Source organism: Oncorhynchus masou, chromosome 11, assembly GCF_036934945.1.
Source record: "Oncorhynchus masou masou isolate Uvic2021 chromosome 11, UVic_Omas_1.1, whole genome shotgun sequence".
Lineage (NCBI taxonomy): Eukaryota > Metazoa > Chordata > Actinopteri > Salmoniformes > Salmonidae > Oncorhynchus > Oncorhynchus masou.
Genome location: NC_088222.1, coordinates 31,590,248 through 31,614,516, shown reverse-complemented (window position 1 = coordinate 31,614,516; position 24,269 = coordinate 31,590,248). Strand labels below are relative to the sequence as shown.

The 24,269-nt window shown below is 41.9% G+C and overlaps 2 protein-coding genes and 1 pseudogene across 4 annotated transcripts in view; 1 reads left to right on the top strand and 2 right to left on the bottom strand.

Annotated features, from left to right (window-relative positions):
* LOC135548525 (E3 ubiquitin-protein ligase Siah2) overlaps positions 1 to 9,199 on the top strand; it is a 36,983-nt gene extending 27,784 nt beyond the window's left edge. Inside the window, exons 2-3 of one of the 3 annotated variants that reach the window (XR_010456838.1) lie at positions 644 to 1,327; positions 1,524 to 9,199. Coding sequence is in view for 2 of the 3 variants with exons in the window: in XM_064978227.1 (XP_064834299.1) it covers positions 644 to 1,195 (552 nt within the window). In the remaining variant the exon portion in view is untranslated. Of the gene's footprint in view, positions 1 to 643 lie in introns of all 3 variants that reach the window. The other 2 variants (XM_064978227.1, XM_064978226.1) reach the window with 2 other exon arrangements.
* Positions 9,200 to 9,235: 36 nt separating this feature from the next.
* LOC135548523 (RNA-binding motif protein, X-linked 2-like) lies at positions 9,236 to 11,936 on the bottom strand. The gene is made up of 6 exons (XM_064978221.1): positions 11,831 to 11,936; positions 11,304 to 11,419; positions 11,016 to 11,067; positions 10,664 to 10,793; positions 10,295 to 10,481; positions 9,236 to 10,069 (listed from the first exon to the last, which is right to left on the bottom strand). Exons 1-6 carry the CDS (start codon positions 11,833 to 11,835, stop codon positions 9,423 to 9,425), a joined length of 1,137 nt encoding a protein of 378 aa, XP_064834293.1. The 5' UTR covers positions 11,836 to 11,936; the 3' UTR covers positions 9,236 to 9,422.
* Positions 11,937 to 15,368: 3,432 nt separating this feature from the next.
* LOC135548526 (glucose-dependent insulinotropic receptor-like) overlaps positions 15,369 to 24,269 on the bottom strand; it is a 10,790-nt pseudogene continuing 1,889 nt past the window's right edge.

Genomic DNA, 24,269 nt, shown 5'->3' with positions numbered 1-24,269 from the left:
TCATAAGCATGCACACACAAACATCTATAGGCAGCTGCTTCGTCGTCAAACACGCACACCACACACGCACACATCACACACTCGTACCCTGACACTTTCACCGAAAATGGAATGCAGTTGGCATTTACACTCAACCTTGGCTCCCATCATCTGTATAGCCTTAGTTTTCTATGCATAACATTGGTTGGACAGTAATGTCTCATGAATGGTAATTGGTGATATTACAATGTCATGGGTCTTTTGATGAACATTTATCTTGATCATGTTCTTCTCCTCCCCCACTCCTTACCCTCCTCATTTTATCTACTACTCTTCACATGCTCTCCCTCACACCCCCTCCCTCCTCCATGTCTTTGTTCCCTCTCTCTTGCACTCTTTCCCTGCCTCTTTTCTCTCTCCTCCCCCACATTTTTCTTTCTCTCAATTTGTTCTTCTTTTGTTCCCTCTCCACCATCATTCCTTCATTTCCTCTCCCCCCATATCCTTTTCTTTTCCCTCTCCCATTCTATCTTTCCTCTCCCATCTGTGGCTCATTCAACTCCATTCCACTTCAAGCTTATTGTCATAAACAAGAATAGGTTATCAATCAACATACCTAAAACCAAATTGTAAACAATTGTCATTCTCGCTCTCCCCCTTCCAGTACGCATCAGCCGGCTGCCTGTTGTCCCTCCACCACAGTGAGAAGCCTGAACACGAGGAAGTGTGTGAGTTCCGTCCCTACACCTGCCCGTGCCCCGGAGCTTCCTGTAAGTGGCAGGGCTCCCTGGAGGCTGTCATGCCCCACCTGATGCATGCCCACAAGTCCATCACCACCCTGCAGGGAGAGGACATCGTCTTCCTGGCCACAGACATCAACCTGCCGGGGGCTGTGGACTGGGTCATGATGCAGTCCTGCTTCGGCCACCACTTCATGCTGGTCCTGGAGAAGCAGGAGAAGTACGAGGGCCACCAGCAGTTCTTTGCTGTGGTGCTGCTCATCGGAACGAGGAAGCAGGCCGAGAACTTCGCCTACCGCCTGGAGCTCAACGGGAACCGGCGGCGCCTCACCTGGGAGGCCACGCCCCGCTCCATCCATGACGGCGTAGCGGCCGCCATCATGAACAGCGACTGTCTGGTGTTTGACACGTCCATTGCTCACCTGTTTGCTGACAACGGCAACCTGGGGATCAACGTCACCATCTCTATGTGCTGAGCTGCTCAGATGTGGAAACACACATACCCGTGCGTAGAAGTTACACACCTCTCGTTCTCAGACTTACACACAAACCAGTATACAGTTACTGACTGCTGTGTGATGCAGTAGAGTGTGTGTGTGAGAGGACAGGTAGGAGATCGAGAGGATATATGTGTGTGTGTGTTGCTGCTTGAGCCTTGTTGGCTCCCCATAATGCTTGAATGGAGACTGGCCTGTAGTGTAGTTTCAAGGTGTGTGCCTGTTCTCTCATTGTGTGTGCTGGAGACAGTGTACAGTAGCTTACATGTGGTGGGCTTGTAATGATTGATTCCCTACCTGTGCCCAGGTGAGTTTGCCTTGCTCCCAGGACCCCACATCCCTCTTCAACTGCTCCCACCCCGCTCACCCCCACCACCTCTTCTGCCCAGCCAACCGGTGCCAGGCAAGGAGGGCACTGCCCAGGGTAAGAAGAGGCGGTCCGTCAATCTGCTTCCACCCGGCAGATTCAGAGAAGCTCCACTTCAACAGCCAGTGGCCCCTGCAGATGCAGCTTTCTAATCCTCACAGCAAATCAAGTTTCAGTAAATTGGACAGTGGACAAATCGGGGCTTCAGAGACACATGTGGGCAGAGTCGGGGCCTGATGGTGACCAATGCGCTGCCTCCCAGTCTGGGTTAGTGTGAGCTGAGGGGTTGCTCATGCTCTGCTAAAGGATTACACAGACTACAAACCAACTCCTTACTGTTCAAAACAGTAAGCTGCAAAACGCAACCATTTCCATAAGTATGTCATGCTTATTAAAACAAGCCTATTGTATGCCCAGAGTGTCTATGAAATGAAGATGACACTGTAACTGAGAAGTTGTGTGTATAATATACACTGAGTGTACGAAACATTAGGAACACCTTCCTAGTATTGAGTTGCATCCCCTTTTGCTCTCAGAACAGCCTCAATTCGTCTGGGTATGGACTCTACAAGGTGTTGAATGTGTTCAACAGGGATGCTGGCCCATGTTGACTCCAATGCTTCCCACAGTTGTCAAGTTGGCTGGATGTCCTTTGGATGGTGGACCATTCTTGATGCACACGGGAAACTGTAAGCATGAAAACCTCAGCAGTGTTGCAGTTCTTGGCACACTCAGACCGGTGCGCCTGGCACCTACTACCATACCCCGTTCAAAGACACTTAAATATTTTGTCTTGCCCATTCATCCTCGGAATGGCATACATACACAATCCTCATCTCAATTGTCTCAAGAATTAAAAATATTTTGCTAACCCATCTCCTCCCCGTCATCTACACTGATTTGAAGTGGATTTAACAGGTAACATCAATAATGGATCATAGATTTCACCTGGTCAGTCTGTCATGGAAAGAGCAGATGTTCCTAATGTTTTGTACACTCAGGCGATTGATCCTGAGATTGTAAGCATATCTGTCCAGCATGTAGAATAAAGAAAGATTAGATTTTTGGTCATCATAACGTATCATAAAGGTTTCATAAGTCCTTCGTAATGATGGTATGAAACCTCTCGTGTAACCCCTGTTCGGTAAAACCCTAGTGCCTAGTTATTCACATGGATTCTGTATGACAATACAAACAACAAATGTAAAACAAACTTAAGTTGAATATTTACATTCTCAAACAACAAAAGCATGTTACTTCTCCAAAGTCACAAGTTCTGTTGTTTATACCCTGACTGATCAAAGGTTAGCTTGTTTGCTAACAATGAAGTCCCACGCCTTTTTGTATGGTCATTTTCATTTAAATCCCTGAATGAAAGACCGGACCTTGCGACTATAAGATTCTATCTTCCATTTTGGTCAAAAATGAGTTATTCAGATAGTTGGTCTTTTGGTGGTCCTTTACATGTGAGAGAGGTCCGGTTTGTAATGGAAAGAAAATGAATAAATTGTAAGTTCTATTTGCGCAAACACCTTTTTAACTTTAAGGTTCTATCTGCAATCCATTCACAATGCTGGGTTGTCAATCAAAAATAATTGCATGTAAGGTGATATACTTATTGAGTCATAAAAGTGTAACATCGCAAAACAGTTCTGAGATCTGGGACTTGAAAATGATTCCATCTAGAAACGATAGATTTTGCAGATAGAACCTTATAGTCCCAAGTTCTTGATTATTATATCATAGGTTCGTTCTGGTCCTCTTTTTCAATTCAAAAATTTTTTCTCACCACTTTTTCAGAACAATGGCCATAATGTAAGGTTAAAAACTAATAAATACAGGTGCATTAGAGCATATTTTAGGCACTTAGAGGCATTACTGTTTTTGTCTTGTTCTATATCAATACGAAAACCTCCATGGAGGAGAAATTTAACAGATTTTATCGATTAATAGCAAGTAGTTTACTGACCTTGTGTCAGAGACCAGAACAGTATCAGTTTACTCATCCATAGCTAAGCTTTAACAATGTTACTAGTTTCTCCGTAGGATATAGTGTATTTGCCATTTTGGGGAACTTTCGCTTTAACAAATGTGATGAATGTTAATTAAGAAAGAATAATTCACTACAAAACAGTTCTGAGATGTGTGGACTTTTATGCTCAATATCTCAGAACTGCTTTGCGCAGATAGTCCCAAGGTCTCGAGGTGTCATGCTATTTAAAATATGACATTATGTTCACTTCATGATACAAGTCAAGTCTCATTTTATTGTGTGTGTGCGTTTGTGAATACTTCAATGTTTGCTTTGAAGATGAGGTTATTGTCAAGGTTTAAAGCACTGAGAATGTTCTGGAGCAAGTCCCACAGTACCACCACGGTTGGGATTATTTATGCTGTGTTTTTCTCTGCATACACTCCTTACCAACAGAGAACAGTATGGAGGAGGCACGCATTTGTAAATACACACATTTTTCTTATTTGTTCCTGTGTAACAATTCTCTTAATCGTTGAACCTGGTTTACCTTCAATTATTTTATGCTCTGATATACTGTAATATGGGGGTAGTTTTCCTGTTGTGTCAGTCAACCCACCACAGCCTTACTTTTGTATGTATCCTAACTTGCATGTCCTGCGTTGGGAGGGCATCTCTGAGGACTGACTCAGACCAACCCTCAGTGTCTTGAACAGACTCTCGGTTTGAGTGGACTTCGGGGCAAAAATGGGCATCCCATAGTAGTGTAGCCATGTACCTTCACCCTCACCTGGCATCATAGTAACCGAGCAAGTACCCACCTTTCCATGAAATACCTCTGACGTCGACCACGGATATGTCTGTAATCCAACAGTCCTCTCCTGCTCGCTCTCCTGATGTCCTGCATGGGGGGAGGGATCCCCACTACTTTCCCACAAACCCCTGCAGTATACCCAGAAACATCCTCTGCCGATCACCTCTGCTCCACTGCTCTCGTCTTTCTTATAAACATTTGAAATATGTAAATGTTGGATGACCATATTTTCTAAAAGATAGTATGAGGATATTCTGTTAATTTGAGCGCTATGTATGTGTTCATGGTTACTCCAACTGTGGTACAGAGGTTTTGAGGTTATTTTGAGCTGTTGTAACTACCTGCCATTCTGCTCTAGTGGTCAGTGTCCCTGCTCTACCCACTGCCTGGACAGACATTTCTGCCAACACAGTCCTTTGGGCAGCACAGCTCTGCAATCGCTATGGTTTATCTGTAATGTCAGCAAAAAATGCTAACTGTGACGGTCATGTTTTCCTAAGATGGACTTTAATACTGCGTCAGTTATCATGATCAGTTGCCACGAGTCATTGAGAACTGCAGTCTTTAAAAAAAAAAAGGCCTTTATTTAATCAGGGAGTCATAGTCTGAGCTGGACCAATGTCTCATTCACAGATTAGCCCTGAATTACAGAAAATAAACACAATATCAATACAAAATGAAGGCAGAAATAAAAACATGGTCATAAAAGACAAACACATCAGTAATAATAGTAATGATGATCTGTTTGGCATTGCATTAATGTATTGTTAATGGGGCAATAGGAGATCAAATCAGTGAAACGAAGGCAGAGACACTGTCCACAAAATGAGATCTCAGGATTTCATGGCGCATTTGTTTCCACTTTGCAAATTGAAAACACCTTTAGGTCTACATCACCATTACCTGACAGAAACATCTGACAACATTCATAAGCATTCTATCATCTAACTTAAAGTAACTGTCCAGGGAAAAGCTCACTTTTAAAAGCTCATCTGTTCACTGAGCCAAATAATGTTGTTGACTCGTCCTACACTTGTAATTGTGTAGCCAAAGCATACGTTTTGAGGGGGGACAAAAACACTTCAAAAACATATCTGAAACAGACTGCTTAAAAAATGCTTGCTATTTCATCATAGAGGAGGACGTCAGGTTTTTGGCCGAGACGTCTCATTGGCTGAGCTGGCCAATCAGCGGTTTACTTGTCATGAATACTTTTATTGACCGGTAATACCCCCACATCATTCAAACACAGAGAATTCAAACACAGAGTTTCCCTTCCAAAATGTGGACGTTATTTCATTCATATTGTAATTAATTATAGATCATATAAATATTTAATAGAAATCTGGAGACACTGGACAGCTACTTTAAACATGCGATGGTAGATAGAAATCCTTTGCAGGTACTGTCATATGAACGCCAAGTCTTAGAAATGCTAATGAATACCTAGGCTGTCATTACAGTGGGTATCATAAATATTCATCCCCCTTGGATGTATTTACAAAGTGGGATTGAAATGGATGTAATTGTGATTTTTTTGTTTTGTTATTATACTACATCAAATACTCAATGTCAAATGAAAATAATTCTACAAATGAATAAACATTTTATAACTCAAATATAGTCGTTGCATAAGTATTCACCCCCTAAATTTAGTTCAGCAGTAAATTTTGGCTCAACAAATTACAAAAATTACATGGACTCACTCTGTGTGAAATAATAGATTTTACATTTTTTTTAATGGCTACACCTTCCTCTGTCCTCCAAATGACATCTGTAAGGTCCCTCAGTCAAGTATTGGATTTCAAGCACAGATTCAATTACAATGACCAGGGAGCCATATAAAAAGCCTCATAAAGAAGGGCAGTGATTGGTAGATGAGTAACAACAAATCAGACATTGAATATCTCTTTAAGCCTGGCCAAATTAATAATTATGCTGTGGATGATGTATTAAACCACCCAGACACAACAGTTGTCGTTCTGAACTGAGCTGGAGGACAGGAAGGAAACTGCTCAGGGATGTCACCGAGGCCATTGGTGATTTTAAAACTGCTACAGAGATAAATGGCTGTGATGGGAGAAACCAACTAAGGATGGATCAACAACAACAACAGTTATTCCACAATAATGACCTAAATGACAGAGTGAAAAGAAGTCTATAAATATACAGAATATTCCAAAACATGCATCCTGTGTGCAACAAAGCACTAAAGTTATACTGCGAGAACACGGCAAAGGAATACACTTTTTGGCCTAATTGCAAAGCCTTATGTTTGGGGCGAATCCAACACAGCACATCACTGAGTAACTGCCTCCTTATTTTCCAGCATGGCAGCATCATGGTTTGGGTGAGCTTGACATTGGCAAAAACTGGCATTTTTCAGGATAAATCCTAGAGGAAAACAGTCTTCAGTTTGCTTTCCACAAGACATTGGGAGACAAATGTACCTTTCAGCAGGGTAATAAACTACAACACAAAGCCAAATCTATACTGAAGTTGCTTACCAAGAAGACCTTTATAATGTTCCTGAGTGACCAAGTGAAAGTTTGGACTTAAATCTGCTTGAAAATATATGGCAAGATTTCAAAATGGCTTTGTAGCCATGACCCCCAACACCTTGACAGAGCTTGATACATTTTAAAAAGAGTAATGGGCAAATATTGCACAATCCAAGTGTGAAGCCAAAAGTGTTTCTAGCATGTATTGACTCGGGGTGAATACTTATCTAATTAAGGTATTGTATATTATTTTTCATTACATTTTAAGAAATGTAAAAAGTAAAAATCTCACTTATGCATTTCAGAGTATGTTGTGTAGATCGTTGACAAAAAATGACAAATCCATTTTAATCTAACTAAAGCAATAAAATGTGAAGACATCCAAGGTGGTGGAATACTTATGATATCCACTGTACACTGAGTGTACAATATTCCTAATGAGTTGGACCCCCTTTTGCCCTCAGAACAGACTCAATTGGTCGGTGTTAGGACTCTATAAGGTGTCAAGCGTTCCACAGGGATACTAGCCCATGTTGACTCTAATGCTTCCCACAGTTGTGTCAAATTGGCTGGATGTCCTTTGGGTGGTGGACCATTATTTATGCACGCAGGAAATTGTTGAGCGTGACAAACCCAGCAGCGTTGACACACTCAAACCAGTGCACCTGGCACCTACTACCATACCTCATTCAGAGGCATTTTCACTTGTCAATCCATTATAATCATTCTACAACCCTGAAAAGTACACACGTTCTTGATATACCTCAGGGAAATACAACCCAAGTGTTTTAGATTGAGTACATTCATAGTAAACATGATGTCAAAGACATCTTTTGTACAGCAGGCCCAATACTTCTCTCTTCCCTAGTCTTGCAAGATCCCGTGAGGTTTCTATAACAGATATATGGGTGCAATTTCTTATTTGTGATAGATACTCTTGACAACTTATTTTCGACTCTGGATGGACTGCATCATCTGTGTCAGATTGTGGATTGAGATGTGATCATTACAGTTTATGATCAGAGCTTGTTTTCTGTATTTCTTTGTTTGTTTTCTGTAAACAGGAAATGATGGGGGTTGATATTGTCAGTGTTGTTAATTGTAATGGCAAAATATTTGTTCTGCTTGTGTGATGTATTCCTATACAGTAGGAAACCTTCGAGGCTATATAGTGTGGAGGAGTTTATAAACCAAGACAGAAGGTCAATATTTGGGTTGTCTTCCTGAACTTTATTATTATATCTCAACAGAGAACTGGTCAAAACACAGTTAAATATGATGCTTGCATGATATTCAACTATATTGCATCACATAGTGTTAAATTGCACCAACTTCCACGCTCCAAAACTCCCCTTTCAATTGCAATTATGTCCCTAACTAAAAATAGATATATTTGGGACACCGCAATGGTCTCCTCTCCTTTTCTTCCCAGCCTGGCTAAGTGTCTGCTCATCTGGGGCCCAGGTCAAAGAAGAAATTGACCTCTGACCTCGAGCCCAGTCTGACCAGTAAGCGCAGACCTGGAATTCATAACTATCTAGTACATCACCACCCAGGCAACTAACAGCATAAACTGGACTAGAGGATAGCATAGCATTGAGGATCTATTCATGCAGCCAGACACCAACGGTGGTGACCAGTGATTAAGTGAGTGTGGCCTGTCTGTTGCCTGGCCCCCCACTGGGAGAGTTTTGAGAGGGAGATTAACTCATATCTGTCTACTGAGCACAAATGGTGGCTCGTCCTCAGTACCCCAGTTTGGTATTTTCATTGGAACCCTTGTGATGAGATTAAAAGAGCTGATTACATGTACTGTGATTCAAATGCCAACGATCGACAGGCTCCTTCACACGCTTAACCGCTTGGTTGGAATTAAATTGTTTCTTTAATGTCTGATGATCACAGGCAGAATGTGCTTTACCTCTTTTTCCCCTTTTATGTTTTGACACAAAGTTAATTTATTCATGGAATATATTTCTGTAGCAATGCTTTGTTCTCTCTCGCTTGGTGATTAACTATGTTGATATGGCTTTTAAACATAATTTAGTGTGACTTTCAGTGATACGGATGAATTACAGTTAAAATCCTGGGCTAGTGATACCAGGTAAATACTCTGTTTGATTAGAATTATTCATTTTCTAATTTTGTTGGTTCTTCACTGAATTACAAGTTGTGTAATGTTGTTTTGGACAGTCAATGTTATCTTTGGAGGCTATTTCTCTATTTCTTTTCACCCAAAATTACCTCTATTTTTGAAGCCAAGAGGAAGCTCCGATCTTGCGTTGTCTTGAAATCCAATTACAAAAATAAAAATGTTATTTATATGGCATCTGTCTCACTCTTGTTTGAAAGCAAATCTCAAGTCTTCTCTACAAAAGCAATTGTCATTTTTATTTACAACAGTAAATCAGTGAGTCAAATTAAACAATTTACAGCAGACTAAAGGTGGCAATCCATTGGAAATCCAGTTCCCATTTACTTTGCTGCTGATGTTGACTAAGCTGCTGTCGTGGAAACAGTATAGGACATCTTCTCATTGCATGTATTTCCTGTTACTTTCTCCTGTATTCTCTCTCCCGATTGTGTTCTTCTCTATGCTTACTGGACTGGTCTCTCTCTCTATTCCTGTCTTTATCTCGCTCCCTGTCCCTATTTCTATCACTGTCCCTGTCTTTCTCTCGCTCCCTGTCCTTATTTCTATCACTGTCCCTGTCTTTCTCTCGCTCCCTGTCCTTATTTCTATCACTGTCTTTCTCGCTCTCCCTATTTCTATCATTGTCCCTCTCTCTTTCCCTAGTTCTTTCTCCCTCCTCCCTGCCTGTCCTCTTGCTTTCCAACTGCAGTCCTCCATCTCTCCTCTCCCCCATCTCATGTCTCCTCTTCTCATCCTCCCTGGACCTATCCCTCTCTCTGTCCTGTTGGTCTCCATAGCGATTTCGGAACCCTCCGTCCTCCTGCCTGTGTGTGTCTCGGGGGTTCCGTAGTTCTGCCCCAGGCCCTGGTCTCTCTCCCCTGGACCTCAGCCGCTCCTCTGCCGCCCCCCGCTGGCTGTACTTGTCATAACCCAGGTCCTCCTTCTCCTGCTTCACCCTCGCTGTCGGGACAGGCCCGGGTGGAGTCTGGGCCATCCTCTCCCTCTGCTCCCTCTCTGCCTTTAGAGCCTTCTTCTCCTTTTTCTTTTTCTTCTTCTCTTTCTTGTCTGGGTTGGAAATGAAAGAAAAGACGGAGTGAGGTCAGGTAAGAGGAGATGATATGAACATGACATACACCTATTTGAGACACTGACAGCCATGTTATCCTTCACTACTCGGCTGTACTCAGTGTCCTTGCCTTACAATTAAAATCTACTTTAGTCAAAACGGCCCTGGGAATGACAAGCAGCAGACATGTACCCTCTAAGCCTCCAGTAGTATCCCCTCCTCACCTTTCTTGGGCTTCTTCACTGGTACAGCATACTGTTCCTCTTCTTCGGACTCAGAAGATGAATGGTCGGGTAGTTTAGGGGCACAGCCCTCCTCCCTTAGGCGCTTGGTGATATCGTCCATGTCCTCATTGTCTTTGGGAGGGCGGTAGTTGAGCACATGGTCCACTCGGATGGTCCGCCCCTTTATCTAGATGTCAAGAGAGAGACAGATCATAACACAATGTAATGAGGTACAGTAATTTACAAGTATTTTGCCAGTAAAAGTGTTTGGTACATCTAACCTTCATTTATGCATGTTTATTGGTTTGGTCTCATAAAATGTATTTCTCTCTTGTTCTCTCTCAGCTGGGAGTGATTACTGTTCATTACCTTGATCCCGTTTAAGTTATCCACAGCCAGGATGGTGCTCCTCTGGTCCTCGTAGCAGATGAAGCAGAAGCCTTTGGATTTACCAGTCTTCTTATCACGCACCAGGTTGATGTTGGCTATCTCGCCATACCTGCAGACACACATTAACCAGGATAACTCAATCTAATGCAGAATTTTTTTACTCAGAAGGAAAAAGGAAGAAGGTTCAGAGGGAAGAGTGGAAGATAAGGATGGAAAGAGACATGCAATTGGATAAACAAGAGACAGAAAGAACCGGGGGAGAGAAAGGGGAATGTGAGTGAGTGAGTGAGTGAGTGGAGAGATGGGAGGAAAAGGTATGTATGGGCCTCACTGAGAGAAAACACAGACGATGTCACCTTCTGTCAGCTCATAAGGAAATCCACCTGCAGGTTACAACAGAAACACTAAGGTTAAAAAAAGAGGCTTATAACTCTGGTGGTGAGAGACTGGAGAACAAGCCATTAACTGAATAAACAAGCCACTCATTTTCAGCCCCCAACTGGTGATCTGCCAGTACACTCTAAACATCAACCTTGGCTGTTAGTATGGTGTGGATTTGTAATACAAGGGGTTGGATCAATTCTACTCAATCCCAAAACTCTCTGACACAGCCTCTTACCGATGAATATCCAGGCGCTGTCCTTGTACTCCGAGTGCCATGACACAGTCTCCTTGACCCCCAGTGAGGCCTCTCTCTCATTCAACTCATTGATCAACTTCACTTTGGTCAGGGGACTGCAGGGTGGGAGGGAGAGATGGACAAAAATAGTGTTTAACATGCAATAGAATACAGAATCATCTATCTGCTGATCCTATCTCTTTTCTTGACCATCCATGGCCAAGCTTCCTTTTTGTATTTTTTTTACCCCATGAGTAACTATATACCATCTGACTAGTTAGCTAGCAGCTATTATGGTTAGTATGGTGTATTTATATAACGTTAACATTAGTAACAGTAGCAAATTATTAGCAAGACAACGTTAGCCATGTTGACTGATGTCCAAGTAAAGTTAGTGGCTGGCTGGCTAGTTGAGTTAGCTAGATCTCTTCACATGATCACTATTAACATTACACCTACGCGAGTAACTATAAAATAGGTGCAGTCGATACAAAATGTACAGCACATAATCGGTCACTTATACTCACTTCATTATAAAGTGATCTTCATGAACGTAAACGCGATTCTGACTTTAAAATGGAGATCCCGTTTGTCATTACTTTAGTTAGCTACCACAGTCACAAAGTCAAATTGGTTATATCGTACGTATTAATAGTAAAAATAAAAATAAAGCTTTTTGGTCGTAATTTAAGGTTAAGGTTAGCAGTGGAGTTACGGTTAGTGTTAGGTTTAAAACCAGATTTTAAGAAGATAAATTGTAGAAATAGGCGGGGTTTAGCCATAATTTCGACTTTCTGGCTGGGATAACTAGTGACGACCGGAGATACCCGAACAACTTCCGTTTTCGACGCGTCAGACTAAGCGGAGGGGATTGTGGGAGGTGTAGTTCAAAGGCATGTTCCCTTCTCAGTAGACAAACCTCAGAGAAACTTGTAAGTACGAACAAAATCTTTCTTCCAAAAGAGTCCTGCCGAAAAAAATGCATTTTAATATAATGTTATTCAATTCCAAGAGTATCTTTTTATTCAGGAAAAGTTTGCTTCAATGATACTGCATTGGCACACACTTATCGCTTCTCTTTATGAAATCGACTTTTATAGCACCATCATCCCTCATATCAGTGAGTGTAATTCTATTGCCTAGTTGTGAAATATGGACGTATTTATCCTATAAATAAGTGCTTATATGACAAGGAAGTGCCCATGAATGAACCATTGTCTCATTTATTTGAACTAACAAACACTCAAACAATACCAACCTCATATCAAGGTTTTCTCAATATGTTGCCACTATGGTACTGTAAGTGACAACAGTAAAGCAATTCTTCATTGACACAAAGAGAGTAAATCATTTGGAGATGATGCAAAATCTGGGCAATAAAACACAACACACATTTCCCATGTACCTCCTGAATGGAGGTAATAATACACACTACTTTCAGAAGAAATTACTTTGTCAAAAAAAGTTGTTCATATAATCACTGACTGATCAGAGAACAACCATTTGTACACAAAACAAGCTGTTCCACTTCAAAACACATACACCTACCTACACCTCTCAACAGTGGTGTAAAGTACTTACCCCAAAAAACTACTTAAAGTATTTTTTACTTATCTGTCCTTTACATTACTGCTTACATTTTTGCCTACTTTTACTTCTACTTCACTACATTCCTAAAGAAAATAATGTACTTTTTACTCAATACATTTTTTTTAAGTACTCGTTACACCCAAAGTACTTGTTACATTTTGGCAGGACAATGGTCAAATTCACACACTTATCAAAAGACCATCCCTGGTCATCCCTACGGCCTCTGATCTGGTGGACTCACTAAACATAAAAAATAATGTGTAAATTATGTCTGAGTGTTGATTGCCCCTGGCTATCTGTAAATAAATAAAAAGCAAGAACATTCTGCCCTCTGGTTTGCTTAATATAAGTAATTTTATGTACTTTATACTTTTACTTTTAATACTTAGTGCCTTCAGAAAGTATTCAGACCCATTGACTTTTTCCACAATTTGTTACGTTACAGCCATATGATGTTTCTAAACCTGGATTGGAGTCCACCTGTGGTAATTTTAATTGATTGGACATGATTTGGGAAGGCACACACCTGTCTATATAAGGTCCCACAGTTGACAGTGCATGTCAGAGCAAAAACCAAGCCATGAGGTCGAAGGAGTTGTCAATAGAGCTCCGAGACAGGATTGTGTCGAGGCACAGATCTTGGGAAGGGTACCAAAAATGTCTGTAGCATTGAAGGTCCCCAAGAACACTGTGGCCTCCATCATTTTTAAATGGAAGAAGTTTTGAATCACCAAGGCTCTTTCTAGAGCTGACCCCCCTGCCAAACTCAGCAATCGGGGGAGAAGGGCCTTTTAAAATTTATTTAACTAGAACAAATTCTTATTTTCAATGACGGCCTAGGAACAGTGGGCAGAACAACAGAGTTGTACCTTGTCAGCTCAGGGATTTGAATTTGCAACCTTCCGGTTACTAGTCTAACGCTCTAACCACTAGGCTACCCTGCGGCCCCAGATTAGAATGGTGACAAAGAACCCGATGATCACTCTGACAGAGCTTTGGAGTTCCTCTGTGGAGATTGGAGAAACTTCCAGAAGGGCAACCATCTGCAGCACTCCACCAATCAGGCCTTTATGGTAGAGTGGCCAGACGGAAGCCACTCCTCAGTAAAAGGCACATGAAAGCCCGCTTGGAGTTTGCCAAAAGGCACCTAAAGACTGTCACACTATGAGAAATAAGATTATCTGGTCCGATGAAAACAAGACTGAACACTTTTGCTTGAATGCCAAGCATTACGTCTGGAGGAAACCTGGCACCATCCCTACGGGGAAGCATGGTGGTGGCAGCATCATGCTGTGGGGATGTTTTTCAGCGGCAGCGACTGGGAGACTAGTCAGGATTGAGGCAAAGATGAACAGAGCAAAGTACAGAGAGATCCTTGATGAAAACCTGCTCCAGCTCAACAGCTCAGACTGGGGACAAGGTTCACCTCCAGGTCTGAATACTTACGTATTTTATTTGCAAACATTTCTAAAAACCAATTTTTGCTGTGTCATTATGGGGTATTGTGTGTAGATTGATGAGGGAAAAAAAACAATTTAATCAATTTTAGAATAAGACTGTAACTTAACAAAATGTGGAAAAAGTCAAGGGGTCTGAACTTTCCGAAGGCCTTATAAATATATTTTAGCAATTCCATGTATTTTTGATACTTAAATATATTTCAAACCAAATACTTTTAGACTTTTACTCAAATAGTATTTTACGAGGTGACTTTCACTTTTACTTGAGTAATTAACTTTTTAGGTATCTTTACTTTTACTCAAGTATTACAAATGAGTACTTTTTCCACCACTGCTTCTCAGACACATAGACTGGGCTCGTTTAAGTGGTGAGGTGAAAGCAACGGAATGTGGACAAACGTCGAAGAGTGAATTCGGGGGAGGTGCATCTGGGACAGCCTAAAGTGTGACACTAACCGGGTTTCCATCCAACCTTTTAATGCGAGTAAAGTACGTCGGGAAAAACATTTAATGACAGGCCTGATGGAAGCAGAACATTGTGGGATTAATTATGCATGAAATGTCGGTGGAAACGCTTTTATGCGCAAATATTGATATAATAACTATCATATCTAAATAAAATTGGAGTCCCGCGATAACATGTTCTGTGATCCTCCGACTAGGACTCGTCGGAAAAACATGCAGGGTCAATACCAGAGTGGGCAAATTCGCTATATAACGCAAAACAAATTGCGAGAAAACCATCAGTACAGTTGAAAATGTGATTGAAACCCATTTAGCTTGATTTTTTTTATTCGGTACATTCGAATTTAACTGCAAAATTATTTTTATGTGCACTACATCATCACGCACAGCTTCTTATCTGCAACAAGTCAATTTGATGGAAACATCTCTGGTGAGAAAGGGTGCAACTTTTTTTAAATGCAGATTTTAGAATATTTGCATGGAAATCTGTCGCCAATTAGGTGGAAACTACTGATGTTGTTTTCCAACAGCAAGGCTCAGTGCAACATGGCGGTTTTGTCATTGTTTATAAAAGTTTTTCTTTATAATGTTGAACTAAACATAAAAAATAAATCATATCAAAACACTCAAACTGAAAATATATATGTTTGTACATTGTACACTCAATTGGTGAGAGAGAGAGACACTCATTTGTACATATCCACTGTATACATGAATTGCAGCAAAGTTGGCTCCTGTTTCAGTCATGACATTGGTCAAGTTCGTGTGGGTCAAGCAAAAGCATCCTAATGATTGGTTGACAATATTGCCTCCCACAATACAGGCGATGGCTGCTCTGGGAACATACATTTTAATGTTGCAGGGAGGTTCTGAGGACGTTTTACTATGGTTCCCTAAAAGTGTTCCTGGGAGATTTTATTAACGTTCTGAGAACAGAAATTCTAGGTTATTTTATTTTCCTTAAAACTTTCACTGAATGTTTCAATAAGACTTTTAATAACACTGCTAGCTTAGTTTAACTGTTTTGATCTCCAAGCACAGATAGGACACATGGAATTGAATTTGCTTAGGCATTAATCATGCAAACACTGTGGCAATGAGATTTAAAGCTATGATCTTCTGTTCTCTATCCACCATGATGCCATGTTTTTTTACTAATACAAAGTTGTTCATTTTAGTTTATTCAAACAGACCCCATTTCAAACGAAACAAGCACTTAGTAAGATCAGGTGTGCCCAATTATTGGGTTTTATGGAAAATATTTGTAGTGTTCTGAGAAAATTGAACCATGTGTAAACCTACAGAAAACATTATGCTGCAGTACTGAAATTCCCACAGGAAAGCATTGTTTCTTAACATTCTCGGAACAATTTGATGATATTCCCAATGTCAATCCAGTTGGAAAAGGTTCCTAGAACATTAACAAAAAATGTAATTAAATGTAACCAAGTTTGAACTTTTAGGAAACGTTCTGTTAAAGTAATGAAATAGCAAAAAAATAACATTATTTTGTCAAGTTCGATGTACTGAGAATGTTCCAAAGCCAAGTAACTATCCTGCACCATTCCCAGAGCAATCATGCTCTAAGAAACATATAGCGATCAGAGCATTATGTGCTAGCTGGGTGGGAATGTAGAGGGACAAAGTCCATTCTTTGCAGAGATAATATCAATTAGGTTAGTAGAGGAAACAGAGGAAAAACAGCAAATAGGTTTCATGATGTCTCCACATCCATCTCACTCTGTTATTTTTCCACTTTTGGTTGTTCTTGGCAGTTGGTTGCTGTCGCCAGACGTGTGATGTGAACCGTTTCTACCAGAAATGGAGAAAGCTCTAAGCTGCCACAGTAAGTGTTCAAATTGGTTTATTCAACCTCAATGAGTTGTTCTCAAAATGTTTAAGTCATTTACAAGGTGGTTGAGGCAGAAAGCGATACAGTGTGGCCCTGTTCAGTGGTGACCGGGGGAAGATGGGGTCCAGGCTCAGGACATTGTCCACAGATATAACAGTATAAGTGTACGCAGTATACTCAGCTCTGTCTGACATCTCCCTCTAGCCTCTAACACGGCTGTGTTCCTGAACCTGTCCTTAACGGAGATGAGTTCCCCGATCTTCAGCCACACCTCCCTCTGCCAGCAGACGTACACCAGAGGGTTGATGAGGGGGTTGGACAGCCCCAGCAGTTACAGGTCATTCTCCAGCACCTTGTACAACTCACAGCCCTCACACAGCACCTGCACCACACACAACAAACGGCACCAGCAGATGGTGAAACAGACCACCAGCAGAGCCACAGTCCTCAGGGCCTTGGCGTGGCCCCAGTAGTGGCTGCGCTGTGGAAGCCTTTAGCTGGCCTGACGGACCTGCATCTGGTGGCCACAGGCAATCTTCAGGATGTCCAGGTAGAAGTAGTTGAAGACAGAGAGGATGGGGAAGAAGCCAGCACAGAACACCACAATGAGGCCCTGAGGACAGATGACAGAGAAGGTGCAAAGGCTGCTGCTGTCAAAGTTTCTCTGCTGTAGCTGCCGCGCCATGCCTGCAGAGCAGAGGAGAATAACAAACATACTATATGATACTGTATTTAGATTATTAGTGTAAAAATATATCATGTTCATTATCCAGTTGATCAAGAATTCACAAATTGAGTCTGTTCATCCCCTGAATTGAAATGAAACCCTGTTGTTAGGGACATCAAGGTATCTGGCATGGCCAGGTTGATAACGAAGCACCAGCTCTGACTGCCCTTCCTGCACATTAGCTGAAACAGAGCAGCAGCTACCAGCAGGTTGGTTGAGATAATGAGGAGACAGGCCACACTCAGGATCCATCCCATAATTTCTGGTGTCATTGAGGTGCAGACAACAGGGGTTGGTATAGGTCTCACACCAGGCATCATGGCCGTGAGGTTGCCACCCGACTCTCCTATCCAGCATGTCTTATTGTAAGCTGCCATTGAGTCATTTACAAGCTCTAAGTCTTGTATATCTGTGAGATCCCCACACCCTCAAAACAAATCAATTATATCCACCAACATCCACTCCTGCTGTGGTATATTGACATTTGAATCCAAAGACCCTTTTTCCTATTTGTATTGACTTCTGTAAATGTTTCTTGTTAATATCTTTCTCTGCCAAACTCCTTGTAAAACAATAATAAAAAGTGCTGTTAATTAAAAAGTTATGGAAAAAAAAGGTAGAACATTCAGAGGGTACTCATCCACTCCTGATGCGCCTTTGCTCCTGAGAGGGCAAAGTATCTCCCCGCCTCTCTCGTCTGCAGCTGTGGTTCCTCTGCATCTGACTCTTGTCCAGCCTGCTATCTGGCTGTCATCCCAGTCCCCTCGAAGAGTCCCTGGTGCAGACATTCGGGATGATGGGGCCATTTTCCACAAGGGTTCACCACCACCGAATCTGGGTTAATGACAGTAGTATGCAGTATAAACACAATCTGACAAGACACTAAAATAGATCCGCTTTCGATGCCATCTGTATCGTCATCATACAGTCATTAGTGTTTTTTAAAGCCCCGTTCATTGAATTCAATAGTAGGGCAGTAAGGTAAGAGAGGAAGGGTTCTGTGGCGTGTCGCTTGGGAAGACCCATCTGTAGGCATATATATGAGTCCTTTAGGAAACACACAGAAGAAAAAAAATCCAGATAGAGACATGGAAGAGAAAACAACCATCTACTCCCACTTACTAGAATCAACAAAGAGTATCTGCTCTCTTGGCTCCTCTAGTGTCTAAGGTGAGTCCTAGCAAAAATAATACACTGCTCAAAAAAATAAAGGGAACACTAAAATAACACATCCTAGATCTGAATGAATGAAATATTCTTATTAAATACTTTTTCTTTACATAGTTGAATGTGCCGACAACAAAATCACACAAAAATTATCAATGGAAATCAAATTTATCAACCCATGGAGGTCTGGATTTGGAGTCACACTCAAAATTAAAGTGGAAAACCACACTACAGGCTGATCCAACTTTGATGTAATGTCCTTAAAACAAGTCAAAATGAGGCTCAGTAGTGTGTGTGGCCTCCACGTGCCTGTATGACCTCCCTACAATGCCTGGGCATGCTCCTGATGAGGTAGCGGATGGTCTCCTGAGGGATCTCCTCCCAGACCTGGACTAAAGCATCCGCCAACTCCTGGACCGTCTGTGGTGCAACGTGGCGTTGGTGGATGGAGCGAGACATTATGTCCCAGATGTGCTCAATTGGATTCAGGTCTGGGGAACGGGCGTGCCAGTCCATTACATCAATGCCTTCCTCTTGCAGGAACTGCTGACACACTCCCGCCACATGAGGTCTAGCATTGTCTTGCATTAGGAGGAACCCAGGGCCAACCACACCAGCATATGGTCTCACAAGGGGTCTGAGGATCTCATCTCGGTACCTAATGGCAGTCATACCACCCTCATGGAGTCTGTTTCTGACCGTTCGAGCAGACACATGCACATTTGTGGCCTGCTGGAGGTCATTTTGCAGGGCTCTGTCAGTGCTCCTCCTGCTCCTCTTTGCACAAAGGCGGAGGTAGCGGTCCTGCTGCTGGGTTGTTGCCCTCCTACGGCCTCCTCGTCTCCTGATGTACTGGCCTGTCTCCTGGTAGCGCCTCCATGCTCTGGACACTATGCTGACAGACACTGCAAACCTTCTTGCCACAGCTCGCATTGATGTTCCATCCTGGAGGAGCTGCACTACTTGAGCCACTTGTGTGGGTTGTAGACTCCGTCTCATGCTAACACTAGAGTGAAAGCACCACCAGCATTCAAAAGTGACCAAAACATCAGCCAGGAAGCATAGGAACTGAGAAGAGATCTGTGGTTATCACCTGCAGAACCACTCCTTTATTGGGGGGGGGGGGGGGGTCTTGCTAATTGCCTATAATTTCCACGTGTTGTCTATTCCATTTGCACAACAGCATGTGAAATTTATTGTCAATCAGTGTTGCTTCCTAAGTGGACAGTTTGATTTCACAGAAGTGTGATTGACTTGGAGTTACATTGTGTTGTTTAAGTGTTCCCTTTATTTTTTTGAGCAGTGTATTATAGAAGGAATTTTCATCTTGAGAAGCCCCTTCATCTTGGCACACAACACTGCACAATCACAGTGCTGTACAAAATGTGCTGTGACTAACCACTGTACCTATTGGACGTTATGGCTTAGGGTTTTCTGTATGCATTTACACAGCTCTAAACAAACAGAGGCAAAATACATGATAGGGAGAGAATGAGAGACAGGGAGAGAGAGTTTATATTTGCCAGACAGGATAACACGAATCTCTGTCATCAGTCAACTACTTCTGTTTTACGTATGGGAAACACTTCATTGGGTGACATAACCCTGCACAAATTACTACCCAATTTCCACATAGGAGTATGCATTTACAGTTGAAGTCAGAAGTTTACATACACTTAGGTTGGAGTCATTAAAACTCGTTTTTCAACCACTCCACAAATTCCTTGTTAATAAACTATAGTTTTGGCAAGTTGGTTAGAACATCTACTTTTTGCATGACACAAGTAATTTTTCCAACAATTGTTTACAGACAGATTGTTTCACCTAAAATTCACTGTATCACAATTCCAGTGGGTCAGAAGTTTACATACACCAAGTTGACTGTACCTTTAAACAGCTTGGAAAATTCCAGAAAATGTCATGGCTTTAGAAGCTTCGGATAGGCTAATTGACATCATTTGAGTCAATTGGAGGTGTAGCTGTGGATGTATTTCAAGGCCTACCTTCACACTCAGTGCCTCTTTGCTTGACATCATGGGAAAATCTAAATAAATCAGCCAAGACCTCACAAAAAAAAATTGTATATCTCCAATAGTCTGGTTCATCCTTGGGAGCAATTTCCAAAAGCCTGAAGGTACCACTTTCATCTTTACAAACAATAGTACGCAAGTATAAACACCATGGGATCACGCAGCCATCATACCGCTCAGGAAGGAGATGCGTTCGGTTTCCTAGAGATGAGCGTACTTTGGTGCGAAAAGTGCAATTCAATGCTAGAACAACAGCGAAGGACCTTTTGAAGATGCTGGAGGAAACAGGTACAACAGCATCCAAATCCACAGTAAAACAAGCCGCTCAGCAAGGAAGAAGCCACTGCTCTTTAACCGCCATAAAAAAAACAGACTACGGTTTGCAACTGCACATGGGGACAAAGATCGTACATTTTGGAGAAACGTTCTCTGGTCTGACGAAAAAAAAATAGAACTGTTTGGCCATAATGACCATCATTATGTTTGGAGGCCGAAGAAGACCAACACAATGTGAAGCACGGGGGTGGCAGCATCATGTTGTGGGGGTGCATTGCTGCAGGAGGTACTGGTGCACGTCACAAAATAGATGGCATCATGAGGCTGGAAAATGATGTGGATATATATCGAAGCAACATCTCAAGACTTCAGTCAGAAAGTTAAAGCTTGGTCACAAATGGGACTTTCAAATGGACAATGACCCCAAGCATACTTCCAAAGTTGTGGCAAAATGGCTTAAGGACAACAAAGTCAAGGTATTGGAGTGGCCATTACAAAGCCCTGACCTCAATCCTATGGAAAATTTGTGGGCAGAACTGAAAAAGTGTTTGCAAGCAAGGAGAGCTACAAACCTGACTCAGTTACACAAGCTCTGTCAGGAGGAATTGGCCAAAATTCACCCAACTTATTGTGGGAAGCTTGTGGAAGGCTACCTGAAACGTTTGACCCAAGTTAAACAGTTTACAAGGCATCGCTACCAAATACTAATTGAGTGTATGTAAACTTCTGACCCAATGGGAATGTGATGAAAGAAATAAAAGCTGAAATAAATTTCTTTCTACTATTACTCTGACATTTCACGTTCTTAAAAAATAAAGTGGTGATCCCAACTGACCTAAGACAGGGAATTTTTACTCTGATTAAATGTCAGGAATTGTGACAAACTGAGTTTAAATATATTTGGCAAAGGTGTATGTAAACTTCCGACTTCAACTGTACATGTCTTCTTCTCTCTCTTTCTGTAACTGTTTCTCAACTCCCTCCTCTCTCACACCCTCAGACACAACAACCCAACCAGGTCAGTCTAAACAGTATCAGGTTCACATCAAGTACACAGTGATCTTTTCATGTAGAGCAAAGATCCTCTTTTTATCACAGAGGGTAAAAAAAACCTCTGGCTCCCACAGAGATACAATGTGGGAATGTTATTCATCCCTACTAGACCTTTCAGTGCCATTCAAAACTTCCGTTGGTCAGCAGTAATTGTGCCCACTGCCTCTGTGCCAGTAGGCATTCTCACCCTGTATACGGCTAGCATTGCCCACTCCTCACCTACGGGTTCTCAACCCCACCATGCCATGTTATTCTTTGAATAGACTACAGTACCTCCTGTCTTGGGCTTGAACTCTGAAGTTGAACGCCGAAGTTGAGAATTGTTTGGACTGTGAATTAAAGATGTCTTTAAAGAGACGGCTGCTGTCTATGTTGTTGGGCTGTGTCTACTGCGTGGCTTCACTCTTCTGCTTCAACACCAACAACTGTGTCTCCATTAGCACCTGGTGAGTATGTGTGTGTACAGGTGTGTGTATGAGTATGTGTGTGTACAGGTATGAGTGAGTGTGTGTGTGTACAGGTATGAGTGAGTGTGTGTGTGTGTGTGTGTACAGGTGTGTATTTCAGTGTGTTTGCCCGAGTGTTTGTATTTGTGTGATGGGCAAAAATGTCTTAGTCATGAATCATGGTGTGTGTTAATAATGTCTTATCTGTTCATCTGTTTGCAACAATCTGAGGTAGTGGCATGTCCTCTGTTTTATGTGTGTGTTTTTTACATGTGTGTGTTGGCATATGTTTCCTCGCTTGATAGAGAATGAAATACACAGTATAACAATACAGGATGTAAAAACAAGATTGCTATTGAGTTACTTTTTTTGTCTTAATATACTCACAGTAAGGGTAATAAATAAAGTATTCATAAAGTAATTAACAAAGTAATCTTTGACCGAATATAAATATATATATATTTAATACAGTATGTTAAACAAAACCTTACCTTGAACAGTTTGCTGTGTTTGGCACCACTCACTGATCATGTCTTTTGTGCTCTTTTGACAAACCATTTTAGGAATCTCATGACAGTTGTCCAGCAGCTGTACCAAAGAGTCACGAGGCTTATGCGAGCCACTTTCTGATCTTGTGGAGCTCGTTAACACTCATCATCCTCAAGACTGAGTCACTCTACTGCCCTACCCTTTCTATCCAATGGAGATGACCTGCAGAGCACCTGCCACAGACAGAGCAAGAGGACAAATAGTGCTCTCACAGTCATGTATTGTTTTTTTGGAACACCTGTACATTCTTAGAGATCCCTCTTACCATTGCAGTTCATTGTAATAAAGAGGGAGATAGCAAAAAAAATGGTTATTGATTCAGATAGATTTAGTTGAGATCCTACTGGGCTTGTTGTGTGAGATGTGAATGAGGTGGTGGACGCAAAGAGGGCTGGCCCTAGCCTTTTGTGGGCCCTAAGCGAGATTTGGTTGGGGGGCCCCCCACCTTGCGGGCAAAACATTTTAAAGTTAAAGTTACATTTTAAAGTTAAGTTCCTGCAATACTACACATTTTGCATGGGCCGGAGAGAACATTTTGCAATTTTATTATTCATTTCATGGAATTCTACTTATTTTGCAGAGATAAAAATGTGCAGTTTTAAAGCTAATTTCCTGCAATTCTACACATTTGGCCATGACTCATGCCATGTTAATATAATATGATTTCTGAGTGGGAGTGACTAATACAATCAATGGGGGCCCACTGGAGTTCAAGGTCCCTGGGCATGTGCCCTGCGTGCCTGGTTGGTAATTCGGCCATGAGTTTAGATTGCTGGTTAGACTAATTTACCAATCCCAAAAATTGTTGACATGGGCTAATTGAGTGACTGTCAGTGACTGACATGACAAGGGAAAACTGTGATGTACAACCAAATATTCTACTATTCCAACTCTCTGCCTGTCTGAGTTTGTTTGTGTGGTTTGGGGGCCCCTAGTGGCCGCTTATGTCTCTTAGTGGCTAGGGGTGGCCCTGGACGCAAACATACTTGTAGGTCTACTATGTTTTCAGGTTTCACCTGTGATTCTGTGGCTCAGGCTGTTCCCTTTTATATGCTTGACTGATCTTTCCGTTATAGAACTTGAATGTTATTACCATTGTTTGCACAGGAGGCAACACATTTGTAATACATGGATGGGATACAATGAGCTGGCCATTGACACTGGATTTTATTTTGGAAGCTACAACGATATAGGGTGTGGTTGTGTAACAGTATTGCTTCCGTCCCTCTCCTCGCCTCGAACCAGGGACCCTCTGTACACATCAACAACAGCCACCCGCGAAGCATCGTTACCCTTGCAGAGGGGAACAACTACTGCAGGTCTCAGAGCGAGTGATGTCACCGATTGAAAC

Bases quoted from the DNA above. Each gene is read 5' to 3' on its own strand.
- LOC135548523 (XM_064978221.1), bottom strand. The intron at 10,794-11,015 runs GTGAGGCCCATA...GTGTGTCTGCAG, and splicing joins ATCGTCTGTGTTTTCTCTCA to GTATGGCGAGATAGCCAACA. The intron at 10,482-10,663 runs GTAATGAACAGT...CTTGACATCTAG, and splicing joins ATAACTTAAACGGGATCAAG to ATAAAGGGGCGGACCATCCG.